Genomic DNA, 22,135 nt, shown 5'->3' with positions numbered 1-22,135 from the left:
CCTATTATCTTATACTCTTATCTTTTTCTCTCATTTCTTTTGTCTCAAGTCTTCTCATCTATACCTGAAAGGAGCTAACAATCATCAGTTGAGAACAATTTACAAGATGTTGACTCAGAGAGTAGTCTCAGGTGGATGAAAATCCTGTCTATTATTGTTGGGCAAAGAAACATATTACAGAAATACAATATAGGTGAGGAAAGATCAAGGAAACAAGAATTATTGAACCCCAAGAAGTCAAGTTTAAAGAGAAAAATGTGATAATGGCCTTCAAGTTTATGAAATTTTGATATAATGAGAAAATGCCTTGTTTTTTGTCTTCCCTGAAGATAGACCAGACAATAACTGAAAATGTAGCATTAGGAATATAGGCTAGGGATTAATTCATTCATTTAACAAACAATTAATTAAGACTAACTTTGTTATTGAACACTTTGGACATTGTGGCAGGAGCTGAGGACACAAGAAATAGGGCATACTTCCTGTCCTAAAGGTGCTTTGTAGGAGAGATAGATGAGTAAATGGAAAATTCCAATTCATTATGATAAGTGCCATGACAGAGGTTTGCACAGGATGTTCTGAAGCACAGAGGAGGGGTCAGGGAAAGGATGTCATCAAGTTTACAAACGGAATCATGAATGAATTTGTTGGAGAAGAAGGGTCAAATTGGAGAGTCCACGAAGAAAGAATTGATAGGACTTGGTGAATAACTATAATGGTTACAGATGATGAAGAGAAAGAATTAAAAATTATTTTTGAGTTGGAGATGTCTTGATGAATGGTGGTATTGAGGACAAAAATAGGAAAATTAGGAAAGGCTGACAATTTTGATGGGATGCTTTGACTTTAGATTTGAGTCTGATATGATTGTGGATCATTTAGCATTCACTCATCCATCAAACATTTGCTGAATATCTATTAGGTGCCAGGTACCAGAATAGGTGTTGGGGTTGCAATAATTAAGACAGCACAGTCCTAGTCCTGGTGAAGCTCTCAGTTTAGTGTCAGGAGATAGACATTTAAGGACACAGTTGCAAGACAATGTGAAGAATGCTAAGACAGCAGAAGCCCAAGGGGTTGTGAGAGAGCACAAGAGGTATAGCAAAATAGAATTTGTGCAGGGTTTTGAACCCTTTGTCAGGGAAGAAGAGTGTTCTAGTCAAGAGAAAATAATTTGTTCAAACATTTGGAGGAGAGACAGCCTGGCATACTCTCAGAACTGAAAGGATAAGTGCTATAGAAGGGGTTAAAATTCAGGCTTTTCTAGTGGCTGAAAGATCAAGATTAGAGAAATAGAATTTGGTGTCTTCAGCCTGGAGATATAGTCATGCAGTAGTAGTGAGCTGAGTGAAGGCCAAGGATTGAGCCTTGCAGAACACTCATGGTCTAGAAATTAGATATTAAGAAATAGCAGATAAAAGAGAAAGAAAAAGATGTGTATGAGAGGCAGAAACTGAAGAGAAATAGAGCAAGTGGAATACAGTCCCGAGGCCTGCAGGAAAGTAGAGTTGATTTTGGCTCGCTGTTTTGAGTGTTATCAAAATAAACACTGGATTTAGGTTTTTGGTACAGGTTTTCTTGTAGAATATCCAAATAATAATTTAGCCATTTAAATGAGAGATTTAACCATGCAATGCAAAGAATAAAATGCAGGATGGTTTGGGTAGCATTCCCGAAAAGGAGATCAGGGGAGGTGTACATCTTTGCTGGATGGTTGATGGTCGTAGAACCTTGTGAAACCTGAAAACAAGTGGGATAGCAATTGTTTCACCTGGCTTGAGGGTCTGCTTATTCCCTAACAAACCCCAGGTAGAATAGACCTACATAATATACATCCAGTATATCACCTGCATCTCATTTTGGGACGTAGCCTGTGTCTATACAACAGCAAATAAATGTTTGGGAAAAGAATAAATTCTGGCATAAGGATGTGGGCTTCAGTTTGTGGACCAGATGGCGTGTTCTGTTGTTGAAAGGCCATATGTAATTGATACATAAAGTGACAGACTGAAGCAAAAGCAAAGTGAGTATTTTAAGACAAGCAGTTAGAAGAAGATAGCAGACTGTGACCCTAAAAGCATGTGAAGATCTGGCTTCTGGCTTTTGGAAGAGCTGGAAATGTCAGTGTATAGACAGGATGTCAAAAAAGAGCATGTCAAAGAATAGTAATGAGGTCACTGACTCCGATTATTTTTAAAGATGAAGTTGTCTTCTGTCAATTGGGAAAACTCAGGTTTGGGATGGATTGGTCTTTCTGCCCTTCTTCACTTCTTCTCCTACTCCCACCCCAAGGTTCAATTCCCACATCAAAGCAGTCAGGATCTTGTCTAGGTTTAGATAATATTCCCTTTGCACCCTTTAGAAAGCAAGAGAGAAAACAGATACTTGATGGCAATGACATATTTCAATAGAAATGACACGTTGCAATAGAACTAACATGGACTGCACCCCTTTTTAGGTTTCAGTACTTACTGTGTCAGGTTGGTATATGTAAGTGTGGTCATATATTTGTAAATACATGTGCCTTCATGGAGTAAGACAAATGAAGATCATGGTCCAGTTTGTGCCATAAAGGTAATCTGTCTTGCTTTAATAAAGAGCCGGTGTTTTGATGTATAGTTAGGTTTCTTGAGGGAGCCAATGAAAAAGTTACCTGAAATAACCTGTATCTAGAGAAGTGAAAAAAAAAAAAAACCCCAGCAATTATTTGAGATAGTTAGAGAAGCCATTTTTGTTAATGGGATGCTGTCTGGAAGAAGAATAGCCTGTGTCCAGATGGCAAAACATTTTCTTCTTTGGGAAGGGAGTAACAGAGCACAAAGTGGCCAAGTCTATACAACACAAATGAAGTGGAACTTGGGTAAAAATGGAATCAGTGTAGACTGCCAATTTAGCTAACTCAGGCCTTTAAAAATCTGTTATGCAAGCCAGCTAAATCTTCTCCTTACTTTGTGCTGTTTAGACTCATGTACAGTTTTGTGAGAGCTAGCATGATATAGTCATCTGGAGGTGAAAAAGTTCTCACAGTTTTATAAGCTACAATGACTTTTCTAACCATCACGAAAGGGAAGCACAGAAGGACCCAGAGGTAACCTCCTGCAGCAGGAAATGGGAGCTTCATCCTGCTCCCCCTGCCAACCTCCTGTCCTGTTTCCTCCTAGCAGATATCTCCATTCCAATCTCCCCTGCCACTTTGGCTCTCTTGCTGTCATGGTTCAACCGTTCTGAGAAAGTTATACTAGCTGGGCTTGGACAGAGGGAACCTGGCCCAGTAATTAACTACGCTGCACAAGAGAAGAGCAAAACAAATCAATTTTTCAAAACCGAGCAACAACAATTAACAGACATGTTTACTTTTACAGAGAGATATTTTTGCACGCGTGAGCATGAGCATGTGCGCGCGTGCTCACACACACACACACACACCCACCCACACACACACACACATCCTTTTTGTTTACTCAGCCAGAATATAGACAAGATAATTACTTGGCCAAATCATCAAATCATTCAAGCCTAGAGTGGCCCAGAATTTTTAGTTCTAAATGAGTTCTAGGCATGATAAGAAAGGGGTGACTTCCTTAGACTGCATAATTGCTTCAGTTCTCTGTTTCCCTTTGCATATGTTCATCATTGAGAATCAATTCCAATTTGAGATGAGGCTTTAATTTCTTGTAAATGAATAGGAAATGAGTAACTAAATGTTTGGTGTTTTCCTCAAATTATGTCTTATAATGTAAGAAAACAGTGGCAAAAAGCCATCAACAGATGGTGTTTTCATTAGCCAAAGATTTATTTTTCAAAGCATTTTCATATTAATGAAGTAAGGTTGAAATTAGAGTCATCTTGTCAGTTCTAGTTCTATGTTATTAAAATGTGCTGGCATTCTGCAAATTGCTAGGGGGCCGCAGCAAACTAACCATTTGCCATAATTTTGTGATAGTAACCCAAGGCCCATAGTCTAACCAGATCCCAAATTATGTATTCAGCCCTAATTTTTGTTTTCAGTGGCTTTATTAAAGCCGTGAATCTCAATTCTGAGCCACAAAAGAGGAATACAGAGCAGGGATTTTAGCCAGACTCTGCACTGTGAATTATTTATGAGATTTCAGTTTCATGACCAGTGTTGCAACAGGTCCCACGTATTTGTTAAAAATATTCTCCCGTTGGAACCCCATGCTTGAATGGAAATGCATTACAGTTGGAGACACAGATTTCTAATATTGTATATGTTCTGGGTTCATCATTCTACATTATGTTTACCTAATATATCAATATATTCATCTGTGATGCATGGAATTTCCCTTGATCTAGGAATTGGGACCACTCAGCTAGAGTAAATCATCAACTGATTGGGTCAGTTACCAACTCTCATCCTCTAGCTTAAGCTAGACCCTTTCATCAAACTATAACTTTATCATAATCATAGTCACCTTATGGCCAAACTGTTTTCTTTTTTTGAGTTGGAGTCTCACGGCCACCCCAGAGTCGACATGCTGGGCTTCGGTGATCTTTTCGCCTCAGCCTTCAAGGTATAGCCAGAACTACAGGTGTGTGCTGCCATGCCCAGCTAATATTTGATTTATTGTAGAGATGAGGTCTCACCAAATTGCCCAAGTTTGACCAAGGGCTGGTCTCAGACCCGCGGGCTCAGGCAATCCACTCTCCTCGGCCTCCCAAAGTGCAGGTATTACAGGCTGAGCCACCGAGCCCAGCCATGACCAAACTTTAAAAAAAATGTTTTGAGTTGGGATCTCACTCTGTCACACAGGCTGGAGTGCAGTGATACGATCATGGCTCACCACAGCCTCGACCTCCTGGGCTCAGGCAAACTTTCTGCCTAAGCATCCTGAGTAGCAGGGACTACAGGCACTCACTACCACGTCCAGCTAATTTTTAAAAATTTTTTCATAGAGATAAGGTCTCACTATGTTGCGTAGGCTGGTCTGGAACTCCTGGGTTCAAGCAATGCTCCCACTTTGGCCTCCCAAAGTGCTGGGATTACAGGCATGAACCATCATGCCTGGGCCATGACTAAACTTTTGAAGAAGAGTCTAGACTTGTGGCCTCCACTTTGTCACTATATTGTGCTCTTTAACCTTGGGATTTGGCATCTACTTCCAAAACCCTACCGAAACTCCTTTTTCAAAGGTCATCTGTGACCTCTAATTACCAAATCCAGCTGCCTTTTATCATTCCACATATTTCTTGCACTCTCTGCATATTCGACAGTGACAAATCTTTCCTTGAAACACATTTATTTCAATTATCCTCTTAGCTTGGCCCAGGTTTGCCCTACCAACTTCCTTGAATATTGCAGCCTCCTCTTAACCAGTGTCCCTGCTCCTCAGGCTTTCCTGTTTCAGTCTGCCCCACATTTAGGTTAATCTCCTAAATGCACCTCTGAGTATTCCATTACCTTGCTCAAGAGCCTTTGGTAAGCCCCCAATGCTAAAAAAAGAAAAATAGGTACAAAGTCCTTACCTAGGCAGTCAAGATATTCACAACAGAGTTTCAATCTCCATTTCTAGCCTTGTCCCCCACTATTCTCTTTGTACCCTCTGTTCTAGCCAAACTAAACTACTGCTCCATGAACAGGCTGCATACTTTATTCCTTTTTACCTTTGCTCGTGCCTTTTCTTGTCCCTGGAATGCCTTGCATCCTCCATCTGTCTATTAAAATTCTATTTATCCTTCAAGACCCATCTTAATTGTACTTCCTCTTTATCTGTGAAGTTACTGTGCTTTAAACAGACTAAGTGCTCCATACATTTTTGTATTAAATCTTGGAACTGTCATTTCCCCCTGATGGAACTGTCATTTCCCCCTGACATCATTTTAGCTTAGAGATCATGTCCAAATTAATGTCCTCCCTTTTCCTTTCTTCCTTTCCCTTGTCCTTGCTAAGAAGACCATAGATTGAGATTATAGTGGGATTTTAAATGGTCAAGAAGCTGGGCTCGGTGGCTCAGCCTGTAATCCCGCGCTTTGGGAGGCTGAAGTGAGTGGATTGCCTGAGCTCGCGGGTTCGAGACCCGCCTGGCCAACTTGGCGAGGCCTCCCTCATCTGTACAATAAATCAAAAAAATTAGCCGGGCGTGGTAGCGCACGCCTGTAGTTCCAGCTACTTGGAAGGCTGAGGCGGAAGGATCGCCGGAGCCCAGCAGGTCAAGGCTGCGGTGACCGGGAGCAGCCACTGTACTCCAGTCTGGATTACAGAGTGAGACTCCAACTCAAAAAAAAAAAAAAAAAGCCAAGAAAGACATTGTGCCTTAAGTCAAGAAAAATGGAATAAATGGTGAAAACATTTTCATGAGAATAACGCCAAATAAACCAAAAGAGGCATGGCAAGAAAGGAAACAGGAGTTAAGCTGGTTCTCATAATCCACTTTGAGAGCAAGTGAAATCATACTACCTGCCCTAGACGTACATATATCTACGTCAATATATCCATATATTCATGGGAACGGTATCAAGGAAATTAAGGAGCCATAGCTACTTAGTAGACAGGAAAGGGGCCAAATATATAAGTCCCCTCTCTTCCTCTACATTCTCTTCTCCCTCATGTCCCCGTCATTCACTTTTTCAAAACCTTTTGACTGCAAACCACAGGAACCACGGAGACAGCAAATGAAGCAATGAACATGACGGAGGGAAGGAATGCTAGCAGAATAAGGGCCAAGCAGTTGGGGTATTACATTTAGAATATACTTTACGGGGTATTAGGATGGTGGGTGAGAGAGGAGTAAATATTGGGGCAGGTCATAAAGGAAAAGCAGCTACCATAGTTGAAGACTTAGGAATGGGGAGGAGTAAAAAAGCCCAAGATCAATCGAGTAAAATGGTATTCTGTGCTTCATATAAGGAATGAGAAAGAGTAGCTTGTTTAACTGAAAATATGCTAGAGTTTCGAGTACTATTGTAACTACATTATATTCAGCAGATCTGCTGAGTATTCCTAATGTGAACCTAAAAGAATCAATGTACCAGGAAATGATGGTCGGCAATGAGTGTCATCTCTTGATAAAATCGGGCTTTGCATTTTGAAGTCCTGCATCTCTTTTATATTTATCAGTAGGATCTGAAGGATACTACTGATAAATATAAAATATTATCAACAACAAAACCAAAATATCATGAAATACTGGGGCAAAACTGTGACTGAGGGCTAGAGTCCTGAACTCCAGTCCTAGCTTTGCCATATACTAGTGATATAACTATGCAAAATATTTTAACTCCACTATGAAGCTTGGTTCTTTCATCAGTAAAATACCGGCATCTTCTACTTGCACTGGGCTGTTATGATTGTCAAATGGCATGCATAAAATCGTCTGGCATAGTGTCTAGCAATCATTTAATAGTTAGAGATTTTTCAACTTCACGATAGTGCAAAAGTGATATACATTCAGTATACTCCTCCACTTATGAGGGGTAACATCCAGATAAACTCATGGTAAGTGAAAATTTCTTAAGCTAAAAGCACACTTTTGGGTTTATTAGGATGTAATCTCATCATAAGTCAAGAAACATTTATTGTTTTATATGTATTCATCTATGTGTTCTTCATATGCCATAGGGTTGCAGTTAGGGCAAAATGAAATATTGCCTATGAACTACTTTTAAAAGTTAAAAATATTATCTTAAACATAAGGTCGGTTCATTGTCAATGCATTTCTACGTCCACAGTCATGAATGTCATTTCCCCCCAATAATGAACAAGTGTACAGCATTATTAATCAGCATTTAGAAGAGTGCTTGACCCAAAGCAAGTGCTCAATGAATCTTTGAAATATTTGTCTACTGACTGACTGATCATCACATGACATTGGTTCTCAAGCTCATTGTTCTTTTTTACCCTCTTCCCTGTTTCCTTCTGGCTTCACACCCTCCGCGATGACAGCAAACTCTGGAGATGAACCTCACCAACCTGGTTAAGCGCAACAGTGAACTAGAAAATCAAATGGCCAAACTAATACAGATCTGCCAGCAGGTTGAGGTATGTAACAGAAACATTTGTGATTCTTTCAGAGAGCATGGATCAGGTGATCTTTTGAGGACACTTCAGTTTGTCAGAGTGTAGCTCGGTAATTTGGAATGAAAGACTGAAATGATAGTTTTAGAAAGACTCATTCCTTTAGGATGCTGGCTTGTTCCAAAAAAGTGAAAGATATCTATGCATTTTTTAAAAAAAAATCAATAGGTGATGGTGAGGGACTGGGGAGGAGGACAATAGTCCAAGGAGCAACCACTTCTCCTTTCCAAACAGCAGACAGTGTGAGAATCAGACAAGAAGTATGTTTCTTCCTTAATCAAATTGGAAATGATCACTCCTTAAGGAGATTACTCGGGTGTCATAGGAAAGTTGAGAATCCTGGGTCCTTGGGGGGCAGGGTAAGGTACATTCAGTGCAATGCTGTCTCTGTAACAATATCATCAGGACTGCTTCTCTTTCTAGCCTCTTCTCTCTTCATCCCCTGCCTGTGGTCCTAGCTATACAATACACCCTACCTGGTCCTCTTTCTACTTATTCTTGTCATCAACAAATAACATGCATCTTAAAGTTGTGAATTTTAAAGTGCCATACAAGTGTGAGGTTTGAAACAATTGTTATCCACACAAAATCTTAGAGCAGAGCTTAGAAGAGGAGTTGACATCTTCTTATGTTAACATAATAAAAGAAAACTATTATTTCTCTTTCTTTCTTAAGAGCATGGAATTTCAGCTATACAATTTGGTTTTCTGTTAATTTTGTTGAAGAGATGATGGTAGGGCTGTAAGTGTAACCAGGATCAGATAAAATATTATAGGATTCCTCGTGGGCAGTGATTGGATAAAAATGTTTCTAATTATATTTAAAGCCTGTTAGTCTAGTTCTAATCTTACTTGTATGACAGATAAATGTAACAGCTAAAGTTTATTTCATTTTAAACAATAAAATAGTTTTATTAAGTTCTCATATCTTAATCCTAGCTGGGTATCCCTATTTGAGACACTTTGGAGAATCTTCTTGTAAGACAAAGAATCCTCTTATTATATGAGTAATCCCCCACCCTTCAATCATTTGGATTTCTTAAAATATTGGGTTTCTTCAAGTACGGTATACTTGTATGATGAGCATACCATAGAAATTTAATTCCTTCTGGAACCCCATTTGTGGAAGATAGGGGTGCTATATGTAGGGTACATAGGGTACTTGTTAAACACTGATGTGAAAATGTAGAATGAGGTAGGGGACTTGGGAAGAAGCATAAGGAATGAAAAGAAACTCTCATTCCCACTCACTGGAATGTGAATTGGAAAATGTGTTCTAGATTTGGCTCTTTTGTTAACTGGTAGTTTGAATATGAATAAGTTATATAGCCTCTCAGCTTCAGTTTCCTTACCTATAACATAAGAAATTGATCTTACTACATGACCTTTGACTTATTTCCAGATTTCATAGGTCACAATACTGTGAATGGTTACTTTCTTTATCCTGTTCCTTTTTTTCCCCTTCTGTCTCTTCCTTTCTAAGAGGGGAAAAACAAAATAGAAAGTATTTCAGAGTGGTTTTCAGCCAATCAGGATTGTTCTATTCTTCTCTCTATCAAAGCTTCTGATTATGCTGTTAGATTACAGTATAAGAAATCCACACTGGTGAAGAGACAAGGGAGCATTGTAAGGAGGAGACAAGATAAGAGTTCCTTTGGTTTAGAATTTGCATGATTGAAGGTAGAGTACCAGTTAATAGTGAATAAGTGTGTAGTTAGAAATTATAATCATCGCCTTCCTCATTCTTATAAAAAAGACTATTAAGTACAGAGTAAGTTATAGTCAAAACGGCAAAGTAAGCAGTTAATTTTCATTGCTCATTCACTTTAGGACTTCTCTAACATTTCATCTCTCTACCCTGATGAGCTTATCACTCTGGCCAACCTTACCCAGACATAGTCCTGTTCCAACCTTTCCCAGCCTATCCTGCCTATCAAATCTTTATTTTCAGGGCCCCACTCTTTTCAAGTGGCAAAGAGCTTGTCTCATAAAACAATTCATTATTGTGTTAATAGGGGAGGACTCACTTTGGCCTTTTCAGTGACAGTCAGTGTTTTAACAGTGCCTTTCTGAAGTTAGTATTCCTGCCTGAGTTTTAAGGAGCTGACACTAGCACTGCCACATGTAAGAAAAGTAAGAGGGAAGAGTAGCTCCATGACAAACCAACAAAGTAGATAATCAAGAAACACCCATAGGGGTACTTGTTAATTTCCATCATGGAGGTCACTGCTCTGGCTACATAGAAGGTCACCTCTACTAATACCTCTTTATGCCTGGCATTGTACTAGGTACAAAGAAAACAGCATAGACACAGTAGCTACTCTCTGAGTGCTAACATACTACAAAAATCCACCCTGATGTGGATACATATGCAAGAAATACAGATAATGGAGTAAATATGTTAACTGAGAACAGGGAAAGAATAGTGAGATACTGATAAGAGTGAGATTGTTAGCTGGGTGTGGTGGCATGCGTCTGTGGTTCCAGCTACTTGGAAGGCTGAGGTGAAAGGATCACCTGAGCCCAGCAGGTCAAGGCTGTTGTGGCTGTGAGCCTGCCACTGCACTCCAGCCTGGGCGACAGTGAAACTCTGACTCAAAAAAAAAAAAAAGAGTGGGATTGTGTTTGGGGATTTAACTGTATTCAGTTTAGGATCTTGTCTTTGACAAGGACCCTACAGGATAGTTTATGGAAGAGTAAGGCTGTCCTCTATGACATCATCTATTCTGAAAAGTTAGAGATGTGCCTTTAACTTCCTCTTAATAATAGGGTGAATCCAGGCTGCTTATTATACTCATTCAACACAGAGTTTATGTCTCCAAAAGCCTTCAGGACAAGCCTTGGGATTAGAAATGCAGTTAATGAAGGGACTTGAGACTTCATGAATGCTTATAAATACTTTATAAAATGAAATAAATTGTAGGATACCGTCGGTCATGAGAGCAAGACACAGAAGGGTGATTTGGAATTTTTTCATTTTATCTAATCCAGATTTGTCTATAGGGAATGACTATATTCATAGTATAAACAAGGCATTTTACATTGGGCGGGGGTGGAGGATGCCGGTTAAGGCACTTCTGAGAAAACTGGAATAGGCTATTTTCCTGTTAAACCTGTTCCTCTTCCTTATTGTCTGCAAATGTTTTTGTCACAGATTGACTTTTCATAAAAGGGCCATAAATACTGCCTCCCTATCCTGGTCCTTTCTCCCTGTTCTCTATTCTCCTCAGAAAGTAAACAAAGCTACAGTCTTCCTATTATTACAGAAACAGAGATTAAGATCACCATAGATTTGTTAGCTGAATTCTATGGTAATGTAGCTTGTTATAGTTGCTGCGGAGGTTTCAGAATTCAGGAGACAGACAGTTGGAAATGATTTCTGTCGGGGATGAAGAGCATGGAAAGGAGGTAGAGGAAGCCCCAGGACTCTCTTTAATCTGGTTAAGGAAGGGTATGCTTTGGCCTTGCTACTCTGGCCACTTGATCTCTATATATAGTTCTTTGTCCTGGCTCATCAGGCATCCTTTGTTTACATTCCAAAGGAAACCTCTGTATAATGCATAGCCAAGGGAAAATGTATACCAACAAATGAATACTTCCTCTTGGCTTCCAAGACTCCATGGTTTTATGAATAATAAGCATTCCTGAAAAATAGTTAAATATTTAGTAATCAGATGGACAACAATATTTCTTGAGCATACACTATGTACTCAGTATGGTGGGCAATTTGAACAACAACAAAATATGTGGTTGGTGACCTCTAGAAGCTTTTAGTCTAGCTAGGGAAAGCACAGTATCTAGTAAGAAAGAAGAGTATTTACAAAGCAGCATGCAGAACAAAGAGTACCAATAAATGCAGTGTAGCTCTTACAGTTTTTTTGTTTTTGTTTTTTGAGTTGGAGTCTCACTTTGTTGCCCAGGCTGGAGTGCAGTGGCATGCTCATGGCTACCACAGCCTCAACCTGCTGGGCTCAGGAGATCCTTCTGCCTCAACCTTCCAAGTAGCTGGAATACAGGAGTGTGCCACCACACCTGGCTTATTTACTTATTTATTCATTTATTCATTTATTTATTTATTTATTTATTTATTTATTTATTTATTTATTTTAGAGATGAGGTCTTGCCAATTTGCCCAGGCTGGCCTCAAACCCCTGGGCTTAGGCAACTCTCTCGCCTTTGCTTCCCAAAGAGCTGGGATTACAGGCGTGAGCCACCATGCCTGGCTCCAATTGTATTTATTATTTTTCAGGGAACTGATCATATTAAACACATTCCTGGATATTTTGTGCTGCAATGTAATGGGTTAATCCACCCCAGAAGCACCATGGGCAAGTTGATTTCTTTCTGGCTCTTCATAAGCCTTTTAAGGAGCAAGGTGGCACTGCTCTTTAGTATTAGGAGAAATAAAAAAGACAGGAGATGAGTTAGAAGAGAGGGAGAGGTTTTCCTTAGTTTAGGGAATTTAAGATTTCCGTCTTGCCCTAGGTATTAGCTTCAATCACTTTTGGAAGTTTTTATCTTTTCAGTTCAAACTTTAGGCAGCTTAGAATTTTCTCCTTGCTGCTTCTATTGCTCATTAGAAGGGTATTTGGTTTGGGAAGAGCAAGAATCTTGGAGTCTGTGTAATAGATGTCTGACTGCTTCTTCAAGCATAAATAAATAGATCTGTTCAAATAAATTAATTTTAAAAAAAACACTGCTGCGGATGATTTCAGCAGATGGTCCTTAAATGTTTGAGGGTGGTTGAACTAAAAGAAAAAATGGAATCTAAGCCATTAAACCATAAATATGTTTGTTGGAGGAGCCCTCTACAAACACTGAAGACATAAAAAATGAAGACGTAATCAGAGTGAAGTAAATGTGAACAGGGAAAATTTAATTTTAAAAAATGCATTTTAGCCAAATGTTAAAAAAGGAAAAATACCACTCCCTGTTTAGAGACAGAAAGCAGAAGTATTACTGGAGGTGAAAAATAAGTCAATTGCATGGGAAAAAATGGTACCTCAAGCATTGGGTGTATAAATAGGAAATGCCTCCGCCCTCAAGGAGCACATAGATTGGTTGAGAACCTGATAGGTAAGATGGCAAATAGAATGTGAAGTGATAATTACTGTAATGAAGGTAAATGAAAGATGACAGGCTAGCCTGGAGGAAGAAGCACCCAAGTCCGCCTGAGGAACTTAGGAAAGGCTGCAGAATGGAAATAAAGACCAATTTATATTGAAATAAAAGTAGAATTTTGCCAACAAAAATGAAATAATGGAGTGAAGGGGACCACATGCAAGTACACAGAAGCGTGATCAGCGTACACCTGTTGCAGGAGTCACCAGAAAGTTGGTTTTGCCAGAATGTAAGACATGGGAATCTTTCCAAGAAGTGAGTGTGGAGAAATAGCTCAGGCCCAGATAATGAAAGGTCTTGTATGCTATGTGCAGGTGTTTGGGCCTTATCCTGAGGAGTCTGGGGAGCCATGGAAGGATTTTAGGCAGGTGACTAAATGGATAAAATATACGTTTAAGAAGGCTTGCTGCGGCTGTAGCATGGAGGATGGAACAAAGGTCCAGGATTGAAGGTAAAGGCTAGACTTTTACCGATCCAGGGAGAGATGAAGCAGTGGGATTAAGGAGGAAAGGATAAATTCAAAACATTTCTAGGACGTGCAATCAGCATTACTTGGTGATCAGTTAATGGGTGAAGAGATGAAAGAAAATAAATACTAGAATGATCTACAGGTTTCTGGCTTGGGTGACTAAATGGATCTGTTGCCTTTAACTAAGTGAATACAAAAGGACCTCTGTTTAGACATGCAAGGTTTTTTGTGATGTGGGTCAAAGAGTTGGGTATGAAATGCCCAATAGAAAGCTGGCTAGCTGGATTTAGAGATCAGGAGAGAGGTCTGGAAAAGGGATCAACTCTAAGTCATAATTAAAGTCATGGAGAATGTGTAGAATGAGAAGAGAGCCTAGGACAGATCTCCAATCCAATTATTTGTCACTCAGAATACAACAACAAATTTACCTTCCAAAAATAAATAGAAAGACTGTGGTCCTTTTGACAAGATGACTCAGAGATAGTGTGCATTTTGAGAATTAAATATTAAAGTAAATTATTCATTCGTGGAAACAATAAAAGTTTTGGACATTACCATTGTAAAGATTGCAATAATAAGTAACACTTACTGAGGATTTCCCCTGTTCCAGCTGAGCACTTTATATGTGTTAACTCATTTAATCCTTCCAACAACTCTAGACACTGCTATTATTTCTGCTTTACAGATAAAGAAGCAGAGAATAAATAAAGATTTATGTGATTTGCCAAGGTCATGCTGTTAGTAAATAACAGAGTGGGTATTTGAATACAGGCACTTTAGCTTCAGAGCCTAGAGCCTATGCCCCTTACTACTCTATTACACTTTTTTTGGCCAGGCCAAGGTACATACCACTTGGATGTTTCTTGTTCATCACTGGTGGTTCCTGGATCCATCATAAGGATGACTGGAAGTGAGTAAGGAGTATGAGATAAGGATGTGAATTTTGGATGAGGACAAAGGAGAAACAAAAAGAGCACTTAAGAGAGGAGGAAAACCAACAAAAACAGAGGATCGAAATATCAAAGAAAGAGTCTATTGGAGCAGAGACATCATAGAAGATACCACTAATGACCTTTGGGGGGGAAGGTTCTGTGCAAAGGTGAAGATGGAAGATAGACTCAGAGAGGTCAAGAAGAAAGTAAGTGGTAAAGAAATCAGGTTGCTAGACGTTCTATCATGAAGGTGATGTGAGAAATAGCGTGGTAGTTACTATCTGTTTGAAGTGCAAAAAGGTCAGATTCACAAATGAGTATATAATGCTCTAGTTGTTTATTATTCTGTTACTAGGAAGCTAACAATAGGAATCATTAGATTCACTGCCTCCAACCACATATGCTTCACTAACCTTCCTGACTTGATGTCCAGCCACCTCTCCAAGCCCCGGGCGCTCTCGTCCAACTCCAAAGTCTCTCGTTGCCCCTCCTAGAAGTGATATGTAGAGTCTGAGGTGCAGTGTGCTGTGGTGGCTTTGGAGTTGGACAGGCAGGAGTCATGCTAACTGTGTAACCTTGAACACGTAACTTCTCTGAGCCTCAGTTTCATTATCTATAAAACTTGTACTAATAATACCTTGAAGGGAAAGGCAATACATGTAAAGCACCTGCTACTGTGTCTGGCACATAGTCAAAACTCAATAAACTTTGGTGATAGTAGGAGAAGGAGGAGGAAGAGAAGAGAGAGAGGAGGAAAAAGAGGAAAAGGAAGAGGAGGAGAAGTAATAAATAGTAGAAACAGTTGTTGTTAGCAGCAGTAGTACAGTAATACTACTTCTGGGCATGACACCTTTTGCCAGCGATTCCTAGCCCTACCTCAGGACTTACAGAGGTATTTACCACTATCTCTGAGTGTGAGGAGGGCAATAATTCCCAAATGTTCACAATCAATTTCAAATTTGACATATATGAACTAGAACTTTCCTTGGAAAGAGGGAGTAGTAATGAAATTGCAGCTGCAAATGTTGGGAATCTGAGCCATGTGACTTTATTTAATAACCCACCAGTAACTCTGTAGAGGTGACACACTAAAAAGGGCTATTGTGCTCAATAGGCTGCCAGTTTGCAGTTACTAATCTAAACAAACTTTACTTAGTGGGGAAACATTCACTATTTTTCTACAGGAATATTTTTTGTGTTGATACTCAAGTAAACTTGCCTATCATCCTGCCCTAATTCTTCTTGATTGCTGCCTTTAAGCAAAGGCAAAAGAAAAGTTTTAGGGAGGGACACATGCTTTCATCTCTAGTGGTTTTAAAAAGAGAGAGAGTTCTTTAGGATTTTTAAATGTTCATTAGCCAAAAGTTTCTGTGAGTACTTTTGCAAGAGATGGAAGAGTAAGGGGAACAAACTTAATAGCTCCTGAGAAAGATTTGGGTTACTAGGACCTTGTGAAAATGAAATACCTATTTGAAACCACTGTAGAATTACAGGAGGAAAGTGGTTTCCCTGAAAAATGGAAAGTAAGTGCAGTGACCTGGTCAGTCTATTCACTTATACTACTGTAATAATTAATTTAGAGGATTACATTAAACTAGAAAATAAAATGCTTGATAATTTTTCAAACACCTAATGCATTCAATCCTTTCTCAGAAATACCTTGTGACAATTCTTGATATATTTCAGTAAAATATCATTTTTAGGACAGTAAATGTTACGGTTGAAGTATTTGGAGAGTATGGAATATGATAGCGTTTCAGAATAAAATGAATTAGGATTAACATTGTTTTCCTTCCCCTCCTCCCCCACATCTATAGGACAGGTAAGCTTTCAGATATGGTCATACCTTCATAGCCAAGACAGTTCATATAGGCACACATTCTCACTCTGTTTTTGCATTTTCGTTTGGTGCAATGAAACTCATTTCCCCTCTGTTGCCTTCCTCCTCCAGTTCACATTTCTCATTGTTCAACTACAGGTTACTCACTAAATGACCAGGACATTTGCTTAATTATGGCCCCTCCTACTTGGCTTGTGCCACTCTTTTCACAGTCTGCCCAAGTTTCCCACTTCCAATGTGCTATTGGAAAGTTAATGGAATCTTAATAATTTAGTTCAAGCCTTTTCAAGCCTATCCTGTATCTTTAAATGTTTCTAGTTCTACTCCTACCTCCAGCTCCCCTGCCATCAACTCAACCAAAAACAAACAAATAAAAAACTTCCAAACCTAAACTAAAACTAAAGCAACTGTCACTACAACAGATATGCACATAGCCATTGAGATGACCTTTCTTTCTCTGCCTGTCTAGAGGAATCCAGATGTGTGATACAGTAAGCAGGGATAGTGAGGGAGAGAGAATCATATTTGAATCATTTGTTCTGGGCACTGTGTTAGAGATATTCTTGTTCCTAATCTCACTTAGTGTTTATGACAACCATGTAATACAGTTGGTGATATTTCCATTTTGTAAATGAGGAAACTTAGGGTCAGATATATTAGACACCATACTCACATAGAGTAAGCTGAGACTCAGTCCTGCATCTCTCCGACTCCAAAGTCCACGTTCTTTCCACTGCACTATGCAGCTTAGTGGAGAAGCTGTTTACTTGTCACTGATTCATTTGTGTTCAGATAGGTAGGAGAAAGCTCTAGAAAACCTACTCTTTCCTCCACTAAATAGCTCTAGCTCTAGAAAAACATATAGTCTATACACGTGTTTGGCATTCCTAAGTCCATGGTAAGCCTCTTATGTACCCCTGCCACTGGCCTACGTTTGGTAGCCCAGAGCAGCTCCCCATATCCTAACAGTCCATCATGGGCTAGAGAGGAGAGGGAGAACTAATGTTAGAGGTGGCAAAAGGAAGCAGTAGTGTCCATGATCAGGTATTTACTTGCTCAGGTTTTTGTATGTGTGCTATGGGAGGAGGGTGAAAATAGGGTGGGCAGCTCCAGGTATCCACACTGTCCTCAACCATACAATCATTTACCCTGGGAACCATACTTCTTTTCTGAGACTGCTTGACTGGGTCTGACTTCTAGGGCTATTATGCATGACCATGTCTCAGGGTAAAAGTAGTCTCAGTGAAATGTGGGTTTTCTCAATAAAGAGTTTGAGAGTAATGTTGTACTCTCAAAAGTATACTTAATGCTACCATATTTAAGACAGACTACAAATAATAAATATATGACAATGACTGCAAATATATAGATTTCTTCAGAAAAAGAATGGATGTGTTATTACTATTAATGATGGACCAATGTCCTTTGATGGAATGATTATTGAAAAGTACATGTACAACCAGGAAATAAGCTATTTACTACCTCAGGATGGAAAGATAATCCCACACTTCAGTTCCTTGCCACTACCTCTCCTCTCACCTAAATCAAATCTTGAATCTAAATTTACCCTGCCTCAGGCAATTTTAGTAACTCTCATTACTCCTAAGAGCTTCAAGTGCATTAGCTCATTTAATCTGCACAAAAACTTGATGAGGTATGTGCTATTCTCATTCTCATTTTTCAGATGGGGAAACGGAGGCACAGAAGGGGCAGCTAATTTGTACAAAGTCTCACAGGGAGTAAGTTGCAGAGTGAGAGTTTGCATCCAATTTGACTCTAAAGTTCATTCTCTTAACCACTATACTGTCTTTAAAGTGAAGGGCAATTGAAGCTGGACTGGATTTAAAAAATGTGGTACACATATACACAATGGACTATTATACAGCCATAAAGAAGGACAAACATTTGAACTTTGCAGCAACTTGGATGTATTTAGAGTCTATCTTATTCAGTGATCTATCACAGAAACAAAGAACAGAGTGCCATATGTTCTCACTCATAAGCGGACCTTGAACAGTTATCGTAATACTATAAGAAAGTGATTGGCAATAGTGGGAAACTGCCGGGGGGGAGGTGGGATTAGTAGTTGAGGGAAACCCCCCAGGGGAGGAAGGGGCACATCTCATCAACAAAGGTACCTGCATAATGAACATATGTATACCTAACCCTGAATTGTACCCCACATCTTTAAAAATAATAATAGTAAATAAAAGTGAAGGGCAAAACTAACAAATTTCATCAATCCATGGCTCTTTGTGCAAGTTGCTGATTATTGTGTTTATGGTCTGGGTAAGGATAGATGCTTGTATAACCAGTCTTGGTGTGTACTGTGATTGTGTGTCCACATGGGAATGACACAGTGTGATACCAGAGCAGTATTTGGGCAAATCTTTTTTTGTGGTAAGAATTCCCTCTAGAGCAGGGGTTCCCAACCCCTGGGCCACAGAGCGGTGCTGGTCTGTGGCCTATTAGGAACCAGACCACACAGCAGGAGGTGAGTGCCTGGCCAGTGAGCAAAGCTTCATCTGTGTTTATGGTCATTCCCCATTGCTTGCATTAACGTCTGAGCTCTGCCTTCTGTCAGATCAGCCACAGCACTAGATTCTCATAGAAGTGCAAACCCTATTGCGAACTGTGCATGCAAGGGATCTAGGTTGCGTGCTCTGTATGAGAATCTAATGCCTTATGATCTGAGGTGGAGCTGAGGTGGTGATGCTAGTGCTGGAGAGTGGCTACAAATACAGATTAACATTAGCAGTGAGGTTTGACTGCACAGAGACCATAATAAATCAATTGCTTGCAGACTCCCATCGAAACCCTATCAGTGAGTGGCAAGTAAGTTGACGTACTACAATTGTACAGCTGCATTTGGTGGCAGTCTTTAAGTCAGAATTCGACACTTATTTTAGTCTGTGCATAGCCTGCTCATTATTTTATTTACCACTTCCATCCATGCCTATCTTTTTAATGGCGAGCTATATAATTATTTCATTATATATTACAATATAATAATAATAGAAATAAATGCACAATAAATATTATGCACTTGAATCATCCTGAAACCATTCACTCCTCCACCCACCCTCAGTCCATGGAAAAATTGTCTTCCACAAAACTGGTCCCTGATTCCAAAAAGGTTGGGGACCACTTCTCTAGAGCATGCATCATAATGCCCTTGTACATGCTATGCATCTATTTCATAGATGGCTGCCTGGTTGCACATCTCTTGTGTGTATATTGTGGGAGTTATATGTATAAAGAGGATATAAGTGGAAAAAAGATTCTAATGAGAGAATTTGTGTTTAAACTAGGTCATAAGGATTGCTTTTAACCTCTGTTTTCTTCCCCTCAAAGGGTTCTTTTCAGTCCTTTGGTATTTTCCCCATATTAGAGAAGAAACTGGGACCCAACTGGAAGACATTGCCTTGTGTTTCCTCTGGGAACATTGTCTCTTCTGTTCAGAGCAGGCTTTCTTCCTTGTCTCCTTCATATCCCAAGCCTTTTCCAGCTTCTTGATAATAACAGCAAAGACATAAAACAATCATTGGCTTTGGAATAATTTCTAAACCAATACAATTTTAGCTAAAAGAGTGTATTGTATCAAGGCGAGGCCATGTTACATAGAATGACACAGTTCCAGTCTTAGCTCCTCCGTCCCGATCTTTATATGCACTGGCACAGAACATCAGGCATACGAATGCCCAAAGATGTCTTACTGGCAAGCTCAGGACATGAGAAGGACTAGAGAAGAGGGTGAGAGGACTAGGCAGGGTACAATAGCAATGGTATGTGAAAAGAAAGGGGAAACAATTACAGGATGCCAGCTTATAGTGCTCACAAAATTAAATTCTTGCCAAGTTTGTGGGGTGTTCTAGCATCTGAAGAACTCTGAATTTTCTAGCCCCCTCGGGCTATTTTGGGATTCCAATTACCACCCACTCATCAGCCAAGAAATTGAATCCATTTAGAAGGATTCTATTGGCTTTAGAATGAAACTAAATTTATATTATATTGGTAGCTCAGAGAGAACACTTACATTTAAGAAATAAAACTCTGATATTACAGATTAGTAAACAAATTGCATATTGCCTGCATGCCAGAGAGGAGAATTAAACACCTTCATGCTTTCACACTCCGTTTCTGTCAAAAAACAGGGTATTGGCAGCAAATCATCTGAAAAAAACAAAAGACCCAAAACAAAACACTGATCTACAGTGAGTACAGCCAAGCTCCATGCTAGTCCAGTGACACATCATTAACCCAGAAGCTACAAGCAAATAGCGTTGTGATGCTTGTTATTTATAGTCTTCTTTTAAAACCTCTGTCACTTTTTCCTCTGTAGACCTTTATAAAAAAGTATTTATTAATCTCCACTATGTGTTTAACATTATGCTAAATGCTGCAGAGGAATATAACAGGTGGGTACATCACTATTCTTGTCTTCAAGGATTTTATCGTCTAGCTGGGAAAGCAAAACTAACAGAATGAAGCAATGGCAAGCAAAATAAAATAAAATAATTTAGTGCTACTAAAGTGTGTGATACTAACTGTAAGTGCTGTAGGAGTTCAGAGGAGAGGGAGATCGAAGAAGGCTCACATTCTAACCATCATCAATAGCTAACATTTATTGACACTTCATATGTGCCAGGTATTACGTCAAGTGCTTTATATGTATTACCTCATTTAATCCTCTCAGCTACCTCTGAGATAGGCACTGTTGTTATCCCCATTTTTCATATGAGGAAACTTAGACAGCTAAGTGCCTTATCCAGGGAGTGACGAGAGATGAGACCAGAGAGGCAGGGAGCCCTGATTACAAGGACCTTAAAACCCATGTTAAGAAGTTTGGAATCTATCCTAAGGTCAGAAGGAAGCCAATTGAAATTTAGCATGAAGTCATTTTAATCATGGGCATAGTGTGTTTTTAAAAAGATTATACTGTCTGCTGAATTAAGAACACAGCGGGGAAACAGGTATTGTTTAGTCTTATCCCTGTTGTGAATGAGTTAATTTTCTATTTCTGTTTTCAAAATTCATATGGAGTAAAGCTTTTGATTTTATGTATTTTCTTGTATATAATAATCTTACCATATTGATAATTTTACATACAAAACTGCATCTCTTGGGTTTGTCTGAGGTACTAATATCTCCTTTACCAAAATTTATACCAGTTATTTCTCATTTTCTTTTGCCTCAGCTAAAACATTAAAAATATTGTGGTGATATCAGACATCCTCATCTTGTTCATAATCTTACTGGAAAGGGCCTTAGCATTTCACTATTTAGTATGGTGTTGCTATTTGTTTGTATTCTGTTTAAAATTTGTCTTTTATTTAGAGTTTTCATTTGGATTGGCCGCTGGGTTTTGTTTAAAAACCTTTTAGAATGTATTAATATAATTCTATATATTGATATATTTTTGATGTTAAAGCATTCTTTTATTTTTGGAACAAACCCTATTTGGTTATAGTATTTTTGCCTTTGTTGCCCTGCTGAATTTAATTTTCTATTTTATTTAGGATGTTTCTATATATATTCAGAAGTGAAATTAATCTGTAGTTATTCCTTCTGATATCTTTTTAAATTTTCTGGTGTTGTGGCAGTATACTAGATTCAGTAAATGCATTGGGAATCTTTCTCTTTCTCTGTGGTCTTCAGTAATTTCAATTGCATGGGAATGATCTGTTCTTTCAAAAGTTTATGGAATACAGGTCTAAACTCATCCAGACCTGAAGCATTTTT

The 22,135-nt window shown here is 39.1% G+C and overlaps 1 protein-coding gene across 2 annotated transcripts in view; it reads left to right on the top strand.

Moving 5' to 3' along the window:
* Positions 1 to 22,135, top strand: part of MID2 (midline 2) — an 84,333-nt gene that overhangs the window by 19,832 nt on the left and 42,366 nt on the right. For both annotated transcript variants that reach the window (XM_008072187.2, XM_008072185.2), the window contains exon 3: positions 7,901 to 7,996. In XM_008072187.2, coding sequence (XP_008070378.2) covers positions 7,901 to 7,996 — 96 coding nt within the window. The remainder of the gene's footprint in view (positions 1 to 7,900; positions 7,997 to 22,135) is intronic.

Source organism: Carlito syrichta, unplaced genomic scaffold (genome assembly GCF_000164805.1).
Source record: "Carlito syrichta isolate Samal-C Ts95f unplaced genomic scaffold, Tarsius_syrichta-2.0.1 Scaffold314870, whole genome shotgun sequence".
NCBI classification, from domain to species: domain Eukaryota; kingdom Metazoa; phylum Chordata; class Mammalia; order Primates; family Tarsiidae; genus Carlito; species Carlito syrichta.
The sequence above is the reverse complement of the archived record's forward strand: the minus strand, read 5'-3'. Positions and strand labels throughout refer to the sequence as shown.